At 36.3% G+C, this 20,096-nt stretch overlaps 1 protein-coding gene across 4 annotated transcripts in view; it reads right to left on the bottom strand.

Moving 5' to 3' along the window:
• The window catches only part of ENPP1 (ectonucleotide pyrophosphatase/phosphodiesterase 1), a 51,881-nt gene that overhangs the window by 5,774 nt on the left and 26,011 nt on the right, over positions 1-20,096 (bottom strand). For 3 of the 4 annotated variants that reach the window (XM_064413198.1, XM_064413200.1, XM_064413199.1), the window contains exons 7-20: positions 17,738-17,817; positions 16,311-16,430; positions 15,040-15,149; positions 13,872-13,937; positions 13,490-13,562; positions 11,778-11,886; positions 10,497-10,628; positions 8,866-8,897; positions 7,511-7,638; positions 6,449-6,518; positions 4,408-4,495; positions 3,420-3,595; positions 2,877-2,928; positions 359-513 (exon numbers count right to left, since the gene is read on the bottom strand). In XM_064413198.1, coding sequence (XP_064269268.1) covers positions 359-513; positions 2,877-2,928; positions 3,420-3,595; positions 4,408-4,495; positions 6,449-6,518; positions 7,511-7,638; positions 8,866-8,897; positions 10,497-10,628; positions 11,778-11,886; positions 13,490-13,562; positions 13,872-13,937; positions 15,040-15,149; positions 16,311-16,430; positions 17,738-17,817 — 1,391 coding nt within the window. The remainder of the gene's footprint in view (positions 1-358; positions 514-2,876; positions 2,929-3,419; positions 3,596-4,407; positions 4,496-6,448; positions 6,519-7,510; positions 7,639-8,865; positions 8,898-10,496; positions 10,629-11,777; positions 11,887-13,489; positions 13,563-13,871; positions 13,938-15,039; positions 15,150-16,310; positions 16,431-17,737; positions 17,818-20,096) is intronic. The other variant, XM_064413201.1, reaches the window with a different exon arrangement.

Raw genomic sequence — 20,096 nt, 5'->3', positions numbered from 1 at the left:
GTTTCACTTTGGGAAATGGAAGAGTCCAAGCCAATCCTTATTGGCATAGCAAACCTCACACAAATTTCCACTTTATATCTTATGTGGTTCAACTTAGTTCCCTGGGAGATAATAGCAGACCCATTTCAGCTGGAAAAAGACCTCTAAGATAATTGAGTCCAGTCTTTGACCATCAACTTGTCAACTAGACTATAAGACTAACTGCCAAATCCAGTCCTTTCCCGAACACCTCTATGGATGGTGACTCCACCACCATGGTGACTCTTATCATGAGCAGATATAAGAAGGCTTCAGGAATAACTGACACTCTAGATTTTTACTTTTTAAGGCTGCTTCTAATCTTTCTTCCCATACTTACATCTCTGCCAACAGTGTACGCGCTCCACAGAGCCATCCTGTAGTCCCTGCTGTACCCGCTCACGTAGCGGTAATGGTAAAGGAGGCAGTAATTATGTTTTTTCTGCAGAACCCTGGGCCGTCCGTAGGGTAAATTAAGTTCCTCTGTCTTCTCAACTGCAACAGAAATAGCGCTTATTGCTTCTCAATTAATACTGGTTGTTATGTACCCTCTTCTTTTATACACCTAAGGCTGACTCAATTTTCAATAGCCAAGCAAACAGAAGCCACAGAAATGGGACAAAAAATTGTCATTATTTTATCAAAGGCATAGTTTCTATGCTAAGGCAATACATTAAGTGATGAAGCCAGTATAAAGAAATAATTTAAACTTATACTGTACAAATTAAGCTTATATTTAAACCAAAACCTTTTGCTGCTAAAAACAGGAGATAAATTCAAGTAGCAAAGTTAAAGTCTTTGTTGACTTTGTGTTTCAATTTAAAAATGTGGGATCTGCATTTATGTAACATTTAGATGGGAGAGAAACCAATTCTAGTGATTTGAAATTACTAGTTCAGTAGAAACACGTTGTATGTAAAAATGCATTCAAAGACTAAGAAATACAGAGATCTAAATAAACAATACAGTGAAGTATTGGATTGGATTTTCAGCTGTGCAAGGACTCACTACTTTGCCTTTGAAAATTCAAGTATTTTCAATCATTACATGACTAAAATTATCAAGAAGGTGTTAAAGTGTATCTTCCATTAAATATGTCCTTACCATCCACAAATAAATACGCAGTTTTAAGGCAAATGTATTACATAGGGAAAGAAATTGAGCAACGAATGTGCAGGGTTTTTTCCACAGTACCAAAAAATATGAAGATTATGACAGATACTTCTCCACCCATGAGGGAAAAAAAAAATCATATTTTTTTCATTAAAGTAAAAATGCAGTTACAAATTTTTGTCCTTACAAACTGTCAAGTTGCAACAATCAATGCGAGAACACGCAAACTGAAGTAACTAATAAACTCTATACAGTCTTAAGACACTTCTAGGCTGCTTACTAGAATTCATTGATCTGTGAAATGCTTTAATATCTGACTAGATCTTAATCAATACAATTCATAATGAAATTATTACTGTTAAAACAGTGTTATACCAGGTCTCACTGATAATTCAAGACAAAATCCTGCTGCTTCAAAAATAGAGCCTTAAGTTCCTATTTCTACAAAAGAGAACTGAAATATGTTATTGTATCTGGCCTTGTCAAATTTCTTCAAATCAAAGCCAGGTTAAGCAAAGCCCCCGGAGATACTCAGAATCTGTTTCAGCAAAACCCCTGGCACACTTTGGAGAAAACACATTGTATCATTCTAACTGGATTTGATTTTGTTGGTCTCATGAGTGTTACAATACTCAAAGACTTATTTTAAAAGGGTTCTGGGACACGTTTTAAAATGATGACCTGCCATTAGTGGAAAACATTCAGGAAAACTCTATCCCACTCTTTGTTTCAGGATAAACTATGCAAATCAACAGAAGCCTTGAATTAGCTCTGGATAAGCAGCAAATACTGGACCCTGTCAGTAACTGGCATTTATGTCCAGTTCTTAACAATACCGAGTTATAGTGGGATGTTGCCAAATACAGCTTATTTGCATAAAACCTCCAAGGTTTCATGAACACACACACACACACGAGGCAAGGTCTCTATCAGCCTATTTCTGGTAAGCCTAACCTTCTTGATGTCATCTATTAAGGCATTAGCACCTGGGACTAGTTCCATTTTGACTTACGGTTTTCATTATTTACTTGTTGTTTTACCTGTTTCATGCTCAAAATAGTTTATTTTGTTTTATGACTCGTGAACACATCCACAGCCTTGCAAACTGCAGCTTAAACATGGCACGTGTATGTCCAGTGAATGGAAACAAAGCATAAGTAAAAGAAGTAACAACTCAAGACCACATAACAAACACGTAAAATACTCCTTATGCCTCATTAATAGTATGCTGCCATTATGGGTATCATTATTTGCATTGATTTGCTGTCAGGTACTTTCCCCATACAACACTCTTGCTTCCCATTCTGGAATGCTCATTACTTCAGCACTAGAGAAGTCAAAAGTAACAGATAACATATGCCATAAAGACACACGTATAAGGATACACATTTACCTGAGAACAAATGGTTCAGGAGGACTGTATTCAAAAACATGAGAATCATAGAATGGTATGGGCTGTAAGAGACCAAAAACACCATCTAGTTTCAACCACCCTGTCAAGAGCAGGGACATCTTCCACTAGACCAGGTTGTTCAAAGCCCCATCCAACCTGGCCTTTAACATTTCCAGAGGTGAGGCATCCACAAATTCTCCAGGCAGGACTATAGCTCCAGCCAGTATTTAAAAGAATTTTCACATAATTTACTTAAGAGTTGCTCAGAAGTTTAAAAGCATAAAAATGTTTGACAACGAATAATTTGTTGTTGTTGTTAGCTTTTAAATTTTATATTATCTGAAATTCTTACCTTCCGTTTCAGTAAAATTCAAACGCTGATGAAAATCCCTTATAGGCAAGCCCTACAGTAATAAAGGAAAAGCAGTAAGATTCTACAAAGCACCTTATGAGTTGGTACCACACTTAAATGTAACTTTTGTCTTGCAAGTTATACATACACAGAACTGACTGACATGTACTGGAGAGGAACTACAGGAAATTTCCAGTAACAAATTGGTTTTACCACAAGCAAATCTACAGGCTTGAAAATCACAGCCCAAACACAATATTCACAGAACAGAAATTTCAACATAATTGAGGCAAGCCAAGAACTGAATGCTTTCCCCATCAAGCTTCTCTGGAGTTTTCCCAGGCTCTTCAGAAATTAATGTGACTTAAGCAATCTGCAAAAAATTAATACACAAATACAGGATAGCACTCACTAACCCCAAGCAAGAGTTGATTTTGAAACCAATAGTAAGAGACTGTAAAACTATCTGGAGAATGCAAAGTTTCAGTCTTCAAATACAACACAGACTTCTGCCTCCACAACTTTAACCATTTCAGCGCTTACCCCTGTCCTGCAGGAGCAGCCAAGGCTCACTGAAAAGGCTCTTTCTCCCACCACAGAGCATTCAGAAGGGTGACTTGTTTCTTTGGGATGGTGGGGGTTGTAAACAGGGCGCTTTAATAGATGGTTTAGGCGTCCATGAGTTCCATTGTTTGGGGCTGGCTTCACACCAAGCAAATCTATGAAAGAATTCAAGTGATATTAACAGGAAGAGAAAAATTGTAATTGTACAGCTGATTATATTGTGCTTACAAGTATGGATGAGACAAAGCTTCACTGCTTGCTGCTCATAACAACCAAAAAGAAAAGCAAGGTAACCTCTTTAAAAGGGTCCACACACATTCTTAGCTAGTGTTCAGTATGGTACTAGTCTTCTTGTAAGGTTGAGCAAGTCGCTTGAATACAGCCACCAATCTCAAGCATTTGCAGTACTCATAAGTATTTTCTGGATCAAACTCTTTTGTATACTTTTCTTCTCACAGAAGCAGTACAAGTTCTAACCAGAGAGGGAAGTAGGCAGGAAATAATGGAAAACAGGTGAGGACCTCAAGGAGAATAAATGAACAGAAAGTGGTAAATCTAGTGACAGACTTTTGGAGAAACCATTAAATACAGAATGAAGAACGGACACAGGAATAAGGAGTCACAGTAACATTGTGTTTGAAAGAGGAAGGAAAGGAGGTTTCCCTTCATGATGGTAGAGAGATTTTGAAGTAGCAATTTTTAGTAGTGGTGAGTCAAAGCACCACCTCTGGAAAAGCCAGAGGAATACACAGTGTAACCAGTGAAAAAAAAGAGACAGACAGGGTAGCCAGACCAGTAGATCTTAAACTGCTGTTAGTCATTTAGAGATGGCCCTTTCTCATAAAAACAAACAGCTGATTTGTGAAAATCACCAGCAACTCTTAAGGATGAGTTTCTGAGGACACTTAATCTGTTAGAAGATATTATACCTTACAGAACAAAATTGATCCCCATCCATTGTACTTACCACACATTAAATTATATACTTCAATGTTTTCAAATGGATCAACTTGAGTACCAAACTTGAATCCTGGTCCAAAACCAATAAAGATAGCCTAGGATTTACAGAGAAAAGTATAGTGGAATTCTGTTTAAGACAAATTGAAATGAAAATTATCTTTATACTCAGAGGGCATTTTCTTCCAAGAACTTAATATTGGAATCTTAATCTTTTTACCAACACCGTATGTATCAAGTCAAAGCATGCGTTTTTCTTTTTTTTTAAAAAAAAAAGTAGATGTATAAGAAGAATTTTTAAAAGTAGTAGAAGAGTACTAGGAAACCCAAGTCTGTCTCATTGTTGCCTTTAGCCATTTATGATGTCCCTTGCTCTTCTTGCTTTTGAAGAAATTAAAAGGCATTTTCTTAAATGCTTTGAAAGATTTAATGGAAATGTTGATCCAAAGTAACCATCACATATCACATCCTGTAAACAATTTGGAAGCTTTTAACTTAGGCTATAAAAACATCTGTTGGTAGCAGTGCTTTAAGTGGTTTAAGCAATGGTAGGATCGTAGGCTTCCATGCCTGGTTTGCAGCTGTTTTTTCTTCTTGCACCACTTCCTGAGCTGTACTGGACCTGATCCAGGAATGTGGCCAGCTCAAAAACCTTTCCCCTTTTTTTTTCCTGCTGGCTCTTTTCCTTCTGCTTCAATTCCCCAACCTTGACATTGCAGCCACACAAATGTTATACCAGCATACTGCAGGGTTTGCTGCATGAACAAAAAGGCAAGGGCAACAAATGCTTATGCTCAACTGATGCCAAAAACATTGTTTTAAAACTTGTCCTCAGTTATTCAGCTTATTTTTAATGAAGAGAAACAGATTGCACACATCTGTGGTATCAAGATACTGAATAAGTGACAGATATTCTACACTGTATAGCTCATCCCTGAATAAAATCTCCAAGCTCTTTGCGAACAATGCAACTCTCTCAGATTTCATAGCTGTGTGGCAAAAGCAGAGGCTAAAACTCAACTCTTAACTCCTTTTTTTGAGATCAAAGCATAATATAGGGCTTTGCAACTGTTGATACTAGAATCTGCAGGCTAATAATGTACTCAACCAGCCTAATTTGAGCCAGATGAGGCAGGAACATGCTGTCTCCTTTCTGTTGTTTTTGCTTACATAGTATGAAATACTGTTATGTTGCTATAATGGTAGCCACAAAAAGAATAAATTATATCTGGTTTAACACTTGTTAGGGGTGCTCTGAACTGACAATCCCAAGTGTGGCAGAAAAGTTTGAATAGAGTTAATCTACTGAAAAAAATTTACACAGTCAAACTGCAGCAGAGAGAGGTGGAATACATATGGCATCATGGGGCTTGCCGATTGCAACCCATTACTAGAAACACTATCAACAGGTTTTCCATTGTCAAATCAGGGAGGAAACATAATACTGGAAGGGTAAATTGATACAAGGTTAAGACATTTTTAAAAACAGTTTGGTGCCAACATTATATAACTCTACCACACATGAAAAAAAAAAGGCATTTAAGAAAGAAAATTAATCAAAACAAGTTTCATGCGAAGACCTACAAAGTCCATGTAATACATGGATTTCTCCTTATAAAAGTATTTACACATATTCATTGTAGATAGTTCCAAGTACCTCACAATGGTTTGTGGATTTTAATCCTTCACACAGCTTTTTGCAATCAAGAATATTGGCTTTCGTTCTCTTGATAGTAGAAACTAAGGCAGAGGATAGGTTAAGTGACTTCCCCACTTAAAACTGAGGATCTGATTTCATGTTTCCCTATGATCTCTTCCCATTTCTCATTAAAGAGAAGTTCAAGACTCTCCTAATTTTTGTGGATTATCCAGCACATGAGAATATCAGTCCTATAAATGTTTTATTTCTTTAACTGCTGATGGAATAATATCACAGATCTTAAACCAAACAAACAAAAAACAAACAAAAAACAAACCTCAACACCCAGCAAACACAGGATCTGGAAACAGAGGGAACTAAAAATAAGAGCTAACATAAATTTAAACCTCACCTGCATATTGGGGAAGCGATTGTCTGAGCCATGGAATCCACCTTTGCAGCTTTTAATCTCAAGTGGTTTTCTATTAAAAATACACAGTTTATATAACTCACAAATCACATCGGCATCAAGTACATTCAGTAATGACATATTTACTTCTCTGTTAAAAGATACTTAGCGGATTGTTCATAGAGAATGAGAAGTCTTTAGTGCTTGGGAAGAGAATGCCTTTAAAATCAGAATGGTAATTTTCTCTGCAAATGTTATCCCTTTGGAATTTTCATGTGTCTATCAGAGTAATTTAAAGTCAAATCACATGACATATGAAAAAAAAAATTCATTTCAGGCCAACAGATTTTCATTTCACTGTTACCCAGGTAACAACTTTACAGTACTTTAAGTATATTCTCAATATTTTTTAAATAAAATCACTAACCTAATTTAGACAGGAATCTTACAGTCTAATAGAAACAAACATCTGACCTGTGGTAGGTCCATACACACTATATAAACACGCAGTTCTATTAACCCAAACCTTATTTGCACAATCTACAGTGTTACACAACAGGACTTACTGAAGGGCACTGAAAAACTCTTCCATGATGAAAGTCCTGAAGTATCACAGAGGTGCTCAAAATTAATATTCCACTGTCCTGAGATTTGTAAATTCTTTAATCAAAACACAAAGTAATTAACTACCATGGACTCTGTAAGTTCAATGACTGACAAGACTGATTTAACCTAGAAATTATTTACATGCTCGGCTTTCATGGACTCACTTTGGAGATTCCAACAGCATGGCAAGATCACTCAAGTATCTGAGAGTGAGGACCTTAGTTTCTAACCTGCCACTACCACTGCACAGCAGGCAGAATATCAATAGCTCCAGTTTAGAATTTAGCCTCCCCAGGCCAGAAAAACCTGCACAAAAAAGAATGCATTGTTCCTTTGCAATGTCCCTTTGCTATGAAAAACAAGAATATCACACTCTAACAGCTATGACTGAACTCTAAGCACTTGGAAGAGAAAACAAATTATTTGTTGTACACTTGGGTGTTGAGAACTGAAACTTACCGAGCAAGCTGCCACTGGGGGTCTAAATAAAAGTGCAGTGGTTCGATCCGGTCGTTATAGGAATAATGGAAACGCTTGGGCAGCAGCTGTTTCATATAAGCTTTGAAAGGCTGGTTTGGTTTTATGCACTGAAATGTTTAAATTAAAACATAAGGAAATTTTGGTGAAATGAGTATTTTATGTCATGCACTGTTCTTACAAAGCACATCAATTGCAAATGGTCTGCAATAACTTCTACTAAGAACAATGTAACCCCACCAGGTTTGGAGTCATAAGATCTGAGACATATGAATGAATACTTAAATCACTAATACTGACTGGATTTTGGATTCAATAGTTATTAGAAGATATGTTTTTTCAATAATGCAATATTAAATGGGTTTTTTTCTCTTACAGCCTACATTTATATAGAACCAAATGGTACTGCATGGAATTATAAAGAATTACACTAAGACATGAACATCATGATACTTTCACAAGTGATAAGAGATTGTCCAGTGCAAAAAGTCTACAGCTCTGTAATAGAGAAGGTAACAGACATTTAGGATTTTTAGACTGTTCACACAGGGACAAACTTTTTTATGAACCAAGATCCATTAATGATTTTAAAAAGGAAAAAATCCACAAAACAAAATCTTTACTGTAATATTGGATTTTTTGAATAACGAAATCATCTATACAAACAGCATTGTTCTCACCAACAGCAGTGTCTGCACAAATCAGAGGCAAACAGATTACGGCGCAGGGATGAGAACAGAAGCCAGGGACAGAGCAAAAAAGCAAATTCATTACACTGCAACTGACACCCAAAAAAAAAATTCAGTATCCTCTCTCAAAGCTGTTTATCAAAAATGTGTGAGCAACAAAATCCCGTGTGCATCCTGGCAATAGAGCAGAGCTTTACACTGACGTGGCCCTCAGCTAGTATGGTCCAGATACACAAGTTCTCCAGTTGGAAGAAAAACACAATACAGGGAAATGAACACAAAGCTTTAGTTAATGCACAATTCAATAGCTATTATGTCACCTTATTAAAATTTCACCTGCCCCTGTGTGGAACTACTTTTGTTGTTGCTGCTGTTAACCAAAGGTCACACAGAAAATCAATTAGGTTGGAAAAGACCTCTGAGATCATCAAGTACAACAATGACTAAACATCACCCTGTCAACTAGAAAAAATTCTTCCAAATGTCCAACCTAAACCTCCCCTGGTGCAGTATAAGATTATGTCCCCTCATCCTGTCACTGAATCAAAGTACACATAGTACATAAGTTGCCCAGAAAACAGCTAATGCTGTTATACCTATAAATATCAGCAGAAATTAAGCTAGAGCAACAGATAAGACAACACTTACCGTGAGGTTTCTCACAATGCCTTCATAATTAACTGGAAGAATCATATGTAAGTATTAGTCACCTAAGTTTAAAAAGATCAGATGTAAAATGAAAAAATTCCCATCATGTAATACAAATTATAAGTTTCAATAAATTTCTGGGTGTAAGAAATTATTTTTCTAAAGTGACAACAAGATAATCCCTAAAGTGTCAAGTATTGCTTTTATAACATTTCAGTTCAGCCTCTCTTCCCCTTGACTACTTATTTACAGCTTTAAATTTAAACTATATCAGTTAAACTTTAGTTAAATTTAGTAGTTAAAAGTTAACTATACTTACATTAAACTATATTAGCCACAGTTAGAAAAATAATCCAAAAAGCAAGTTTTCAGAAAAAAAGCAACTAAATGCTGTATTAATAAGGTGAATTTTTCTTTGCTAATAAGCCTTTAAATAAAAAGACACAAATGCAACTACCAGGACAGCAGTTTTGTTTAGCAAATATCCTTAGAAAGAAAGCCAAGCACCAGCTAAGTTTCAGATGCATAGGCTCAAGCAAAGGGACCATTACATCATGTAGTTTGACATTTTGCATAACACAGGCCCACTACTTTTCACAGTTACTCTGTCCTGACTGTGATATCCAACACTTGACTCAAGTACCTAAAGGATTACCCTGGCAAGAGAACCATTCATAATTCCTGCACAGATACATGCCATGCTACAAAGACAGCTATGCTAATTCATTGTAATAGAGCACAGGTCCAAAGGAGCAGATGCGCCACTTCTCTTCCTGAACTTCTCCAGGGAGAACCTGACACTGTATTTGACTCCCATGTGCTCCAAGTAAACATTTAAAACAGTTTAGAATAGCATCGAGCAGTGAAGTAAACAGGACAAAGTTACTGGGGTTGAGGTCTACAAGTTTTAAAGGACACAGAACAACAATCTCGACAGAAAAAAACCAACACACCCCCAAAAAATGCTATGAAATATGAAGAAAGCTCCCGCACTCTACACTAAGTACCAAAAATTGCAGGGATTAAATGTTCGCCTAAAATAAGACTGCTTAACAAATCAGCGTTTAAAATTTGTAGGTATTCACTGATTTTTTTACTCTGTTTTATTATTTGTGTTTACTCGTGGTTTGCTCAATTACTGTCAGGCCATTAGGCACATTTTTTATAACCAGGAAACATAATACTCAAAATAATATATAAATTATAGTAACAATTTAACATTTCTCTAAGACAGAAATATTGCAAATTTATGCAAAACTTAATGAATTAGGAAATGAGATGAGATGTGAAGGAAGGATTTTTGGGCTGTCTTGTGCACGGGTGATCTTATTAGAAGGAATGCTATTCACAAGGCAGGAGGCATTTGCAGTTGATAACTCTGAGGCAGCCCACAAAATGTTTTCGTGTATTTGAATGCGGGATTCAAATATACTTTCTTGACTTGGAAAGTCAAATGGTCTTTAAAAACACAATTGCACACACTACTCAGTATTTCCTCTTCATCGCTGTCCAGATTGTATCTAAGTGCATTCACTCAAGTTTACTAATGGAATAAGTGGATCCTAAGTTTGTATTTGAAAAGTACAAAAACATATAACCCAATAACAAAAGTTAGTTTAGCAACTACATACAAGAGAAATACTCATCTGGAACATTATTAGGTCTTAGGCGAGCTGCAGGACCGGGTACAACTATGAAATCTTGGACATTGTCCAGATAGCTGTTCAGATATGCTGTTTTTCTACAGCTCCCTACTTCCATCCCTGTAAAAGGAAATACATTTTCTTTTAGAGTGTAGAGGAATATCACTGTAAAGTCACCTTTCTAAGGAGACATGAAACTTTAGTTGTAGAAGTAAGAAATGTAATTTCCCTGGTCTTTTTAACAGCAATTCCAAAGCATCTGACCAAGAAGACCACAATACACATGCATAGAAGATAAAAAACCAAGCAGAGAGAAACACTATCAGCCAATTCCTCAGCTGAGAAAGACTCTCCAATTTAATAAATAGACAAACTTTCTTCTCTAAAGGGAAAAGAACTCTTATGAGCCTAAGAACAGTAGCAATGGTCAGACCAAATAGTAATTCAGCCCAGTATCCTACCTAATAATGTTCAGTACATACATAAAGAAATAACCAATAAGCACAGAATTATTGACTGGTCTTTCTGACAGTATTCTTAATTAGTTTTCAGAAAGGGGCTTCCAGTTGTTCATTGCATTTAAACTCCTACTTTAAATAATTCCTGGCAGGTTTACGCTCCATTAATGTAAAAATTTTTATAAGCCTGTACAGATATTTGCCTTCCATCATTTCCTGTGGCAAAGAGCTTTGCAAGTCAATTTTGTGCTGCATGAAAGTGTGCTTATATTTCATTTGTCAAGAAAAGAAGTAGAAAAAAATGCTTAAATATGTAACTTATAGAAATCATTCCAGATACACAGAAAAGCTAGACAAATAAATTGAAGTTTCATATTCACAGTCTTCTAATAACATATAAAGGAACTGATAATAAAAAGGAAGATATGGCTTGTCTTTTCAGTTCCTCAGCAGTTTGTAAACTGTTGCTGTGCAGTGTAGTTAAAAGACAGAAGAAAATTAAATCTTTTTACAGTACACATTTTTTATTCTATTTCTTTTATCATCTGGCAATAGTCACAAAAGGAATTAGAAATAAAATATGAAAATTACTTAATTCATCCCTATGTTCTCCACTTCTTTACCCCTTCATAAAATAGTCTGACTCTCTCACACTGATTATGTGTCATATCATCTTGATAATATCAAACATATTTTATAGGTATTATTTTCTTTGTTAACCGTGCCAGAAACATATAAGTATAAATTCAGAATATTACTTTATAAAGACAGTTCTTCAAAGTTGTGATATATTTTATAAAATCAAATTTACCATGATCTGATATAAAAATAATGTTCAGGCATTTATGCAAGTTCATTTGCTTTAGACCATCCATCAGCATCCCTACTATTTTGTCCACTCTCTGTAATGCCATAATGACCTGCAGGACAAAAATAAGAATGTAAAGTAAGTGTTAAAAATACTCCTAAATATGTCCAAATAAAAATGAGAGCCTGCAGACTGCGAATCACCTGCACTTTTCAGAGTTACCTCCACCTACAGAAGATTGGCTATATCTACACTATACAGAACTTAGCCCAATTCTTTTTCTGCATACTGCACCAAGAAACAGCTACAACTTTTTATGTGCTATTTCAGTTGCAGATGCTTTTAAAAAAAAAAGGCAAAATAACCCCAAACAAAAGCATCAAACAAAAAACACCTCAGAGATTATAACCAGGAAGGATGGTTTTAAAGTATGAAATTGAGGAGGCTTGTTGCATTGTGCTTGGGCACAACCAAGGACAGCAAGGAATGACAAAGGATGCAGATACTAATGTGCCGAATAGAAGAGAAGAAGCCAAGCCTGCAATACTCTTCCTCAAAATGTCTGTTGGGAATTGGAGCAAACTGTCCTTGAAATCGTGCTCTGAGACTAATATCCAGTCAAAACACTTTAAAGAAACTGAAAAAGCCAAACACTGAACTACTAGCCTATCACGGCTTGTGATCAGGGGTGTGGGGCCCTAGCTCACTTGCAGAGGTACAGCAGTGGAGCTACTTTTGAATACTTGCTAGGTTAAAAAAAAAAAAAGTATTTTTCAATGAAGTAATTCTGTCACCTCACTGAACTACTAGTAGAAGCTATCTTACTTTGTATTAACAAAGAAAAGATGCTCCTGCAGAGACTATAGGCAAATCCTCAGACTCCTTCTCTCCATAGCATTCCTGACATACAAAACTTTAGATCCACTTATTAAGCAAAGAAAAAGATAACTAATTTAATCAAGTTTCCTATACTGCAGTTCCAATTATGTCTTACTTCCTTACAGAAATAGCAGCTACTCACAGCTCAAGAGGAATTGGCAAGAGTTTTTTTACTCTTGTCACCACTGAAGCTAAATACCTATTTATGATGCCTAAACTCCCTGACTGTTCAAGGTGGGATAATTTTACAAAGGTCCTGAATTTTTAAGAACTTTTTCCTTTGAATGTTTTACTTTGGCATTTTAAAATGTAAAGTTATTCAGTACTTTTTAAGATAGTAGCCATCCCAAAGATTTCTTACTTATAGAATAAATCACAGACTGTGATGAGGCCAATGTTCCTTTCATCTGTCTCTGAGAAGGCATAAATTATAACTGCAGGGAAATAAAGCCAAAATCCACCTAACCTTAGCATAGAGACTGGAGGGAAATTAATGACAATTCTAACATTGTCATTTTGTCAATTGTAACATACTTCACCACCACAACTTCCACATTGTTATACAAACCTCTGCTGTTGCTAAATTGAAATCATACACATTTTCTGTCCCTATTCCCCTCCCCTGCCAAAAATCAGTATCAACCATCAGTAAGCAGAAGGAAATAAAAGAACATACAAGACATACCCAAACATACACTGGTAATTTAAAAGTTATTGAAATAAGAATACATGAGAATTCATATGATCTTAACTAACATAAAATGAATTATGTAACTTACAGAGACAGAGCAAAGTCAAACTTAAAAAAAATATTAAGAAACTACAAAACTACTTACTCCGCTGCTTACTGGTCCAAACTTATGGCCCGAGGAATCTGGTTCTTCTAAATACAGAGTGTAAAAGTGTGGTCTATATCAAACAGTACCAAAAATGTAATATTTTACATACATGTTGAGACAGTTTGAAGAGATTATATTTCAACAATGGAGATCACATATTGGAAACAATGCTGTCATTCAGAGAAAAAATACATTAAACTGAGAGATGCAACTTAATTTAAAAAGTTTTCAGCCATAGAAACAGGTTTGCACTAAATAATATTTCAACATTGTTAGAATAAAGCATAAGATATTGTTTAAAACAGAAATTGTGTTTACAAAGTAATTAATTGCAATACCACTGAAACAGGAACTCACACTCACAAATATATACACCTACCTTTCATCTTCAGGTAGCTGCAGCCAGCGAAGGACAGTCACCACTCTTTCTTCAAAGGGGATTGAGCTGCATCAAAATAATACAATATCAACCAGCCATGTATTTCCAAGAGCTAAATATTTTAGCCATACATTATCAAAAAATCACTGTACTTTAGCAGGAAAAAAAAACATTACAGGCTTTTTAGCAGGATACAAATTTGTCTATGCTAATTGCCTATGACTCTACAGGAGTTTATGGCCTGATCTGAATCTCCCTTGAATATTGTTCCCAATATGATTAGAATAATGCTCCCAGTAGTGCTTATGCTTATTATATAAAGCAAATAATTGGCATCAAGATGCAAAGTCACATGCAGGCTTTTATTTCTATGTTTTGAAAAATTCCTGGTTTAGGAGTGGGGTTGGGTATTTTAAATTTAAATAGGTTGAATAAAATTTTCTCATACTATGTTACAAAGTAGATCTCTGCATCAATTACTGAAGTAGACCAACAATCAGCATGTTGACCTTTAACAACACTAGGCACCCACAAAGTAAGTATTCAGTGTTTAACACAAGTCCAAGTAACCGTGCATCATCAGTTCCTAGGGAAGAAAATATAAGGCAGCAAATCAACAATCAAAAATTCCATCCTGTATGAAGGGTGTAAGAACAGAAAATAATCCTAAAATAGAAATGAGAAGCCTGATTTCTTGGGCAAGATTTGAGATTATTAAATAAATGCTGATAAACATTTTCATTAAGCAGAAAATGTTGAATTGCAGTGAAGAGCAATCACTGACTAAAATATGAGTGCCTTAATATTTTCAAAATCTGCAGTGAAAATAATTTTAAATTGGAACAGCTTACCACAGTCAAAAGCAAAACTTTAGTTTCCGTAGACAATATCACATCAAAGCCTCATCCATTGACTCATGAAAAGTTTGTATGGAAATATTCTACACCAGCCACAAAAGGCTTGTCTAAAGAGTAAAGTACTAGAGCTTCAAAGCTAGTTATGCTTTTTACATATCTTACTATTAAAACACTTCTTGAGGAATGAAAAGATAATTAAACAAAGGCTCTACATTATACTGAAACAAAGTTAATTGGATACTTTCTCTGGCATCTGTCCCACCGTAATCGTTAAAGGCAAAAATTCCTCCAAGAGAAAGGCATTTACATACCCATTGTATATTTCATACAGGTTTGGAAAGGTTCCATTCACTGCTACATCAGACCCAGGCCAGAAGAAGGTCCCTGCTTTCAGCCCTTGGTACATGGCCGTGAGCCAAATCTGCAGGAGAACATTCACCATCGTTAGCGCCCGGCACCGAATCAGCTGAGAGACTGCCAGGCCCACCACCCCCTGACCAAGTGCACACCCTCCAGCGAGATCAGAAACAAATTGTTACACACAGCACTCCAGTCCATCTTGCCTGCCATTGTATCTGCAGCTACACTTTGTAGGCTGATTCCTTGTGGCAAACACCCGCATCCCTGCTGCTGTGAGGCCACGGAGAGCCAGGACAGAGGTAGGACGCGTTAGCAGAAATGCAATGGTAGAACCATGGCTGAATGCCAGGAAGGGAAAATGTCTCAAAAACAGTGACAAAAGAAGGGGTGGCAATATTCCAAGGACCAATGTCCCACACACTCTTGACATATGGAAACAGCATTTTGGTCAGTTCCTTTGATTTTACTGCTGCTCTCATGGTTTACAGATTTATACCTTCTGCATGTTTCCTGCCTAACTCATACATCACTCTATTCTCAGTAGCCTGCAAGCTCTACACCTGTGTGTTCTTTCCTCAAGGAAAAAAAACCCAACCAAAGAAAACAAAACAAACAAAACAAAAAAAAACAAAACAAAACAAAAAAACACCCCAAAAAACCCAAACAACCAAAAGGCCCCAGTCTCCCCCACATACTAAACAATTACATCGGGTCCTTTGCGATTCTTCAGGCTAGTGCTCATTTAAATTTCTCCATGCCACTTCATTTTCATGGCAATCTCATCAGTTTTGCCATAGTTATATGACTGAGATGAGATAATTTCTTTAAAAGCACATCTTTAGACTTACAAGTTATTTAAGCAGAGCATAAACCTTTATTATTGCTTCTTATTACTCAATCTTATTAGTCTGCTGATTTCCTCACAGAAGTTAACTGCAAGCCCACTCATGTTAAAAACAGATGAAAATCTGGTAGCTATATTAGCTATTTTAAGCTAGCATTCTCCTTGGGGAAAATTCCATTTAAGTTCAACAAAAGCTGTTACATTTTGTTTCATTTGTTATTTTGCAGCTCTAGCACGGCAATTCCTAGTGGTGCTGAGTAACGCTTCTTGGCTGACTTAGAACCACCCTCTGTCCTCTTTCAACATCACTATGCACCCAAGCCATATTAAGTAACATAACAGGGTGATGTACATTCTCAGAAGGGTATTAATACTTACAGGCTGGCCTTGGTACCACTGTGGATTAAACTTCTCCTTACTTTTAAGGGTGAAGGATGCATTTCTTTTGGGATCATACATCTTGTTATCTATTATACCATGAGATTCAGGATACAGCCCCTGTAATTGAGAATATGCTATGTTGCAATGCTCTGAAGAAAAAGAACCTTCCAGCGACTCAAACATGTCCTTCAGACAAATATATCCATTGAAAAGTCACTCTCCTGGTGACTTCTACTCCACCAGTGGCTCAGGAGCCAAATTTAGCAGCAACATCTCTCATTGCGTCCAAGCCCTACCTTCCAACCCTTATTTGCTTCTCAGTGAGAGTTAAAAAATATTAGGTACTGTCCTTTGGGATCAAACTGAAAGACACTGTTTGAGTTCACACATTTGTTGTATCTTTAGTACCAAAGACAAAGCAATCATCTATGCTAGACCTCCATCACATAAGCAAAAGCTCTAGTACTAGAAAACCATTACATGAGCAGTCAAAGAAGTGCAGGCACCAGGTCTTGGGTAGTTTTGGCAGACTTTGTGCTCTGTCTTTAATCAGACTAGCTTCATTTTACATTTATAAGGGATAAAGCACCACCACCATTAGGACCATGCTACTTTTCACAAGAATGAGGAGTGGAGATAAAGCTCTGCACTGTACACCTCACATGGCTGCTGGGCATGACTAAGAACTCTTAGCTGCACATTCAGTCATGGAGATTTGTGAGGATTACTCAAATAAGCACCTCATTCCTAACCTTGTGCTCCCACCAAAGGTCTTGACAAACTGGGAAGATAAGAAAGTGCAGATCCTAGTATTTGATTGAATTTTAGTTGTGGCATGATGAAACTAAAAAGGATGTCTTGGATTCCAACCCTGCATTTGTGTTGAAAACCTCAATTTTTCTTTTTCCTCCTACAGGCAAGAAGTGTCAAATTTACAAGATCAGCTTTGTGACATTTCTATGCAGTCTTAGGTACAGTCCATCACACAGAGCCAATATCAGCATGATGCTCAAATCTTTCCTCTAATTTCATACCTTTCCTTTCATCATGCCAGACTACCTTAATGCAGTGGAATAAGGTTGGCAACTTAAAGCAGTTAGGCTGCTCCCACTCCAAGAGAGGAAACTGCAATTTAGTGGAAATATTTACACAAATGAGGAGTTGTAAAGTGATGTGAACTTCTGGCTATACAGGATTTTTCACAGTTACTCTTGGAAGGTCTGGATTTACCAACATTAGATCTGGCTGCTTAGCTGTGGTGTTATATAATAGCTGTTAACCTAAGTTACATAAATATAGTACATAATTTTTTCCTATTCTGAAGGGAAAGCAAATTATTTTAATAATGCATCGAAATATACTATTCCCTTGGAGAAAAGCTGATAATGAACAGTAGTGGAAACATATTGTACAAGAATTCTTACTGTGACAATGGAGTAATGGTTGGGAAAGGTTTTTGAAGGATACACTGGTCTCATACTGGAAGTGTATGTTCCACATTTCTCTAGAGGAAGTAACAAAGAGAGTCAGCAAAATTACTGAAGTAAAAATCTTGCAAGTTTCTCACATGACAATGTATAGCTATTAAAAAAAAAAACCCAAAACCAACATAATACATTTCCAGAAAGTTTACGCTCTTCGAAATTGTGGACTTAAGTTTTCTTCCGATATTCTTTTACAAGCTGACTAAAAGCCTATCAACACAAATTTTATATATGCCTAATGGCTGACTGCAATGGTTACATGAGCAAAATCTAGAGCCTTCTTGAAAAGTACGTACAGATAAGAATTAAAAATGAAAGAAATCACACCCTCCAAAGTTGCCCTGGTACGCAGTAAATGCAGTCTGCAGCTTGAGACCCTGGGTGCTCCCAGAGGAGAGGCGAAGTGGCCACTGACACAGTGGTGCCTAGCTCTCTAAGCCATCTGTCAAATCATTGCTTGTTTTTCAGTCTTCCTTTCTTGTTTGTGGGGCTTTTAAAACATAAAAAATAAGCTCTTATTCTAGGATGAATGTCAAAGTTTTCTTTATCTCGATATACAAATCATATGGCTTTAGGGAGATTAGCGTACGGTATTTGCTAGTATGAAGAGGCATTAGCAAGGCCAAAACAACTGGGCAAACCTTATTTAAGGGGTCTAAATTTCCATCAGCAAATGTGTGGGCCCAAATTTTCAGAAAGAAAAAAAATGCTTTCATGACAACTCAGAAAATACCAAAACTGCTTCATCAGATGCTAAAGAAGCAAAATTAATGACCCTATAAGAAGAACATCACTGCGACATCTTCACTGACTCTGCATAATTACACATAATATAAATAGAATAGAAATTAAAGGATTCATAACACAGGAGATGTTGCATCAAGTCACTTTGAACTCATTGGACTGGTGCTTCAATTAGATTTCAATTGAAATAATACATTTCAGCTAATGAGGATAAAAGAAGACAGTCCAGAAAAATAAATCCTCTCAAGTCACACAGGCATCACCTCCCACACTTGTGTTCTGTAAGTAACTAATAATCACTTGTATCTTCCTTTATTACTGGAAAACACCTAGTACATTTCAACTACTTGCAAATCTGTTGTTGAGATTGTTTTCCAAAATCTTCATTTTTTTGTGTGGGTGTCTAGGGAGGTTGCAGGTTTTTTTGTTTTGTTTTGCTTTGCTTTTTAAAGTAATAGAGAAACACACTTAAAAAGTTTTGCCAAAAATCTAAGGGGGTTTTTGGTAGGACTTTCCATCAGAGTTATCGTTATTCTTTGTGCCTCGTTGGCTAAAGATGCTTTAAGACAAAAGGATCATTTATCTAAAAGTTAAAATACCACAGCATAATTGTATATGAAAATGTCTTCTCTGAACACCACATGTGCCCAGCAAGACTATGCCTGGCTTCACTAAAATCCCTCAGCTCCATGCTGAATTTTTCATCTTTCAAATAGCAGGGAGAGAAAATGTATAACAAAGCATGGTAAAAGTGAAATTATGATAGCCTTACAAGCAACTACTCTGACAGATTTCTCCAAGGAGACACCAAAATATCACTGCAAGCATGGCTGAATTAACAGGACCAAATAATGGCAATATTTTTATCTACTGGAATTCTACCCTTGTCATAAAATGCTTTAAAGATGAAAATCCAGGCATTTAGCACAGTTCTAATTTAACACAGAACCAAGCAGTCCTATAAGTTACTGAATGTGAGTAGCTGTTCACTGCTTTGTAAATGCTGTCATTCTTAAACTCTTTTTGAAAATTTAATAGTCCTATAAATGGACAGCTATGAACTCCAAAATTATTTAATACAATTTTTCAGCAATAGTCAAGCAATTTATTCACTATTGTTACCTGTCTACACAGAGGAATAGATTTCATTGCCCTCTTCTGAGCAGTGAAGTCCTGCAGGAATATTGACTCACTCATATATTAGTTTATTTTTACAATATGACTGCTTCCACCATTTTTGGACACATGGAACATAAAGCACATAACAGATTTGAAGCCACAGGCCCTCAGAGTGGATATACACCTCAGGGACACAAAGTTTCATTAATTATAATATTTTTCTCTTACTAAAGAAAATTTGCTTTATCAGAGCATTTCACCAAATTTTTACTATGAGAGAAAAAAGAAGAAAACTGAAGATTCCATAGGACATTGTACAGCAAAGCCCTCCTAGCATATTACCAAAAAATGATCCTGAGTACTTTAGAACCATAAGCATAATGCAGAATTAATACCTGCCCCCAGACTGGGACAAGTATTTTGTTTGATACAAAAC

Source organism: Passer domesticus, chromosome 3 (assembly GCF_036417665.1).
Source record: "Passer domesticus isolate bPasDom1 chromosome 3, bPasDom1.hap1, whole genome shotgun sequence".
NCBI lineage: Eukaryota > Metazoa > Chordata > Aves > Passeriformes > Passeridae > Passer > Passer domesticus.
Note: the sequence above shows the minus strand (reverse complement) of the source record. Positions and strands in the feature narration are given on the sequence as shown.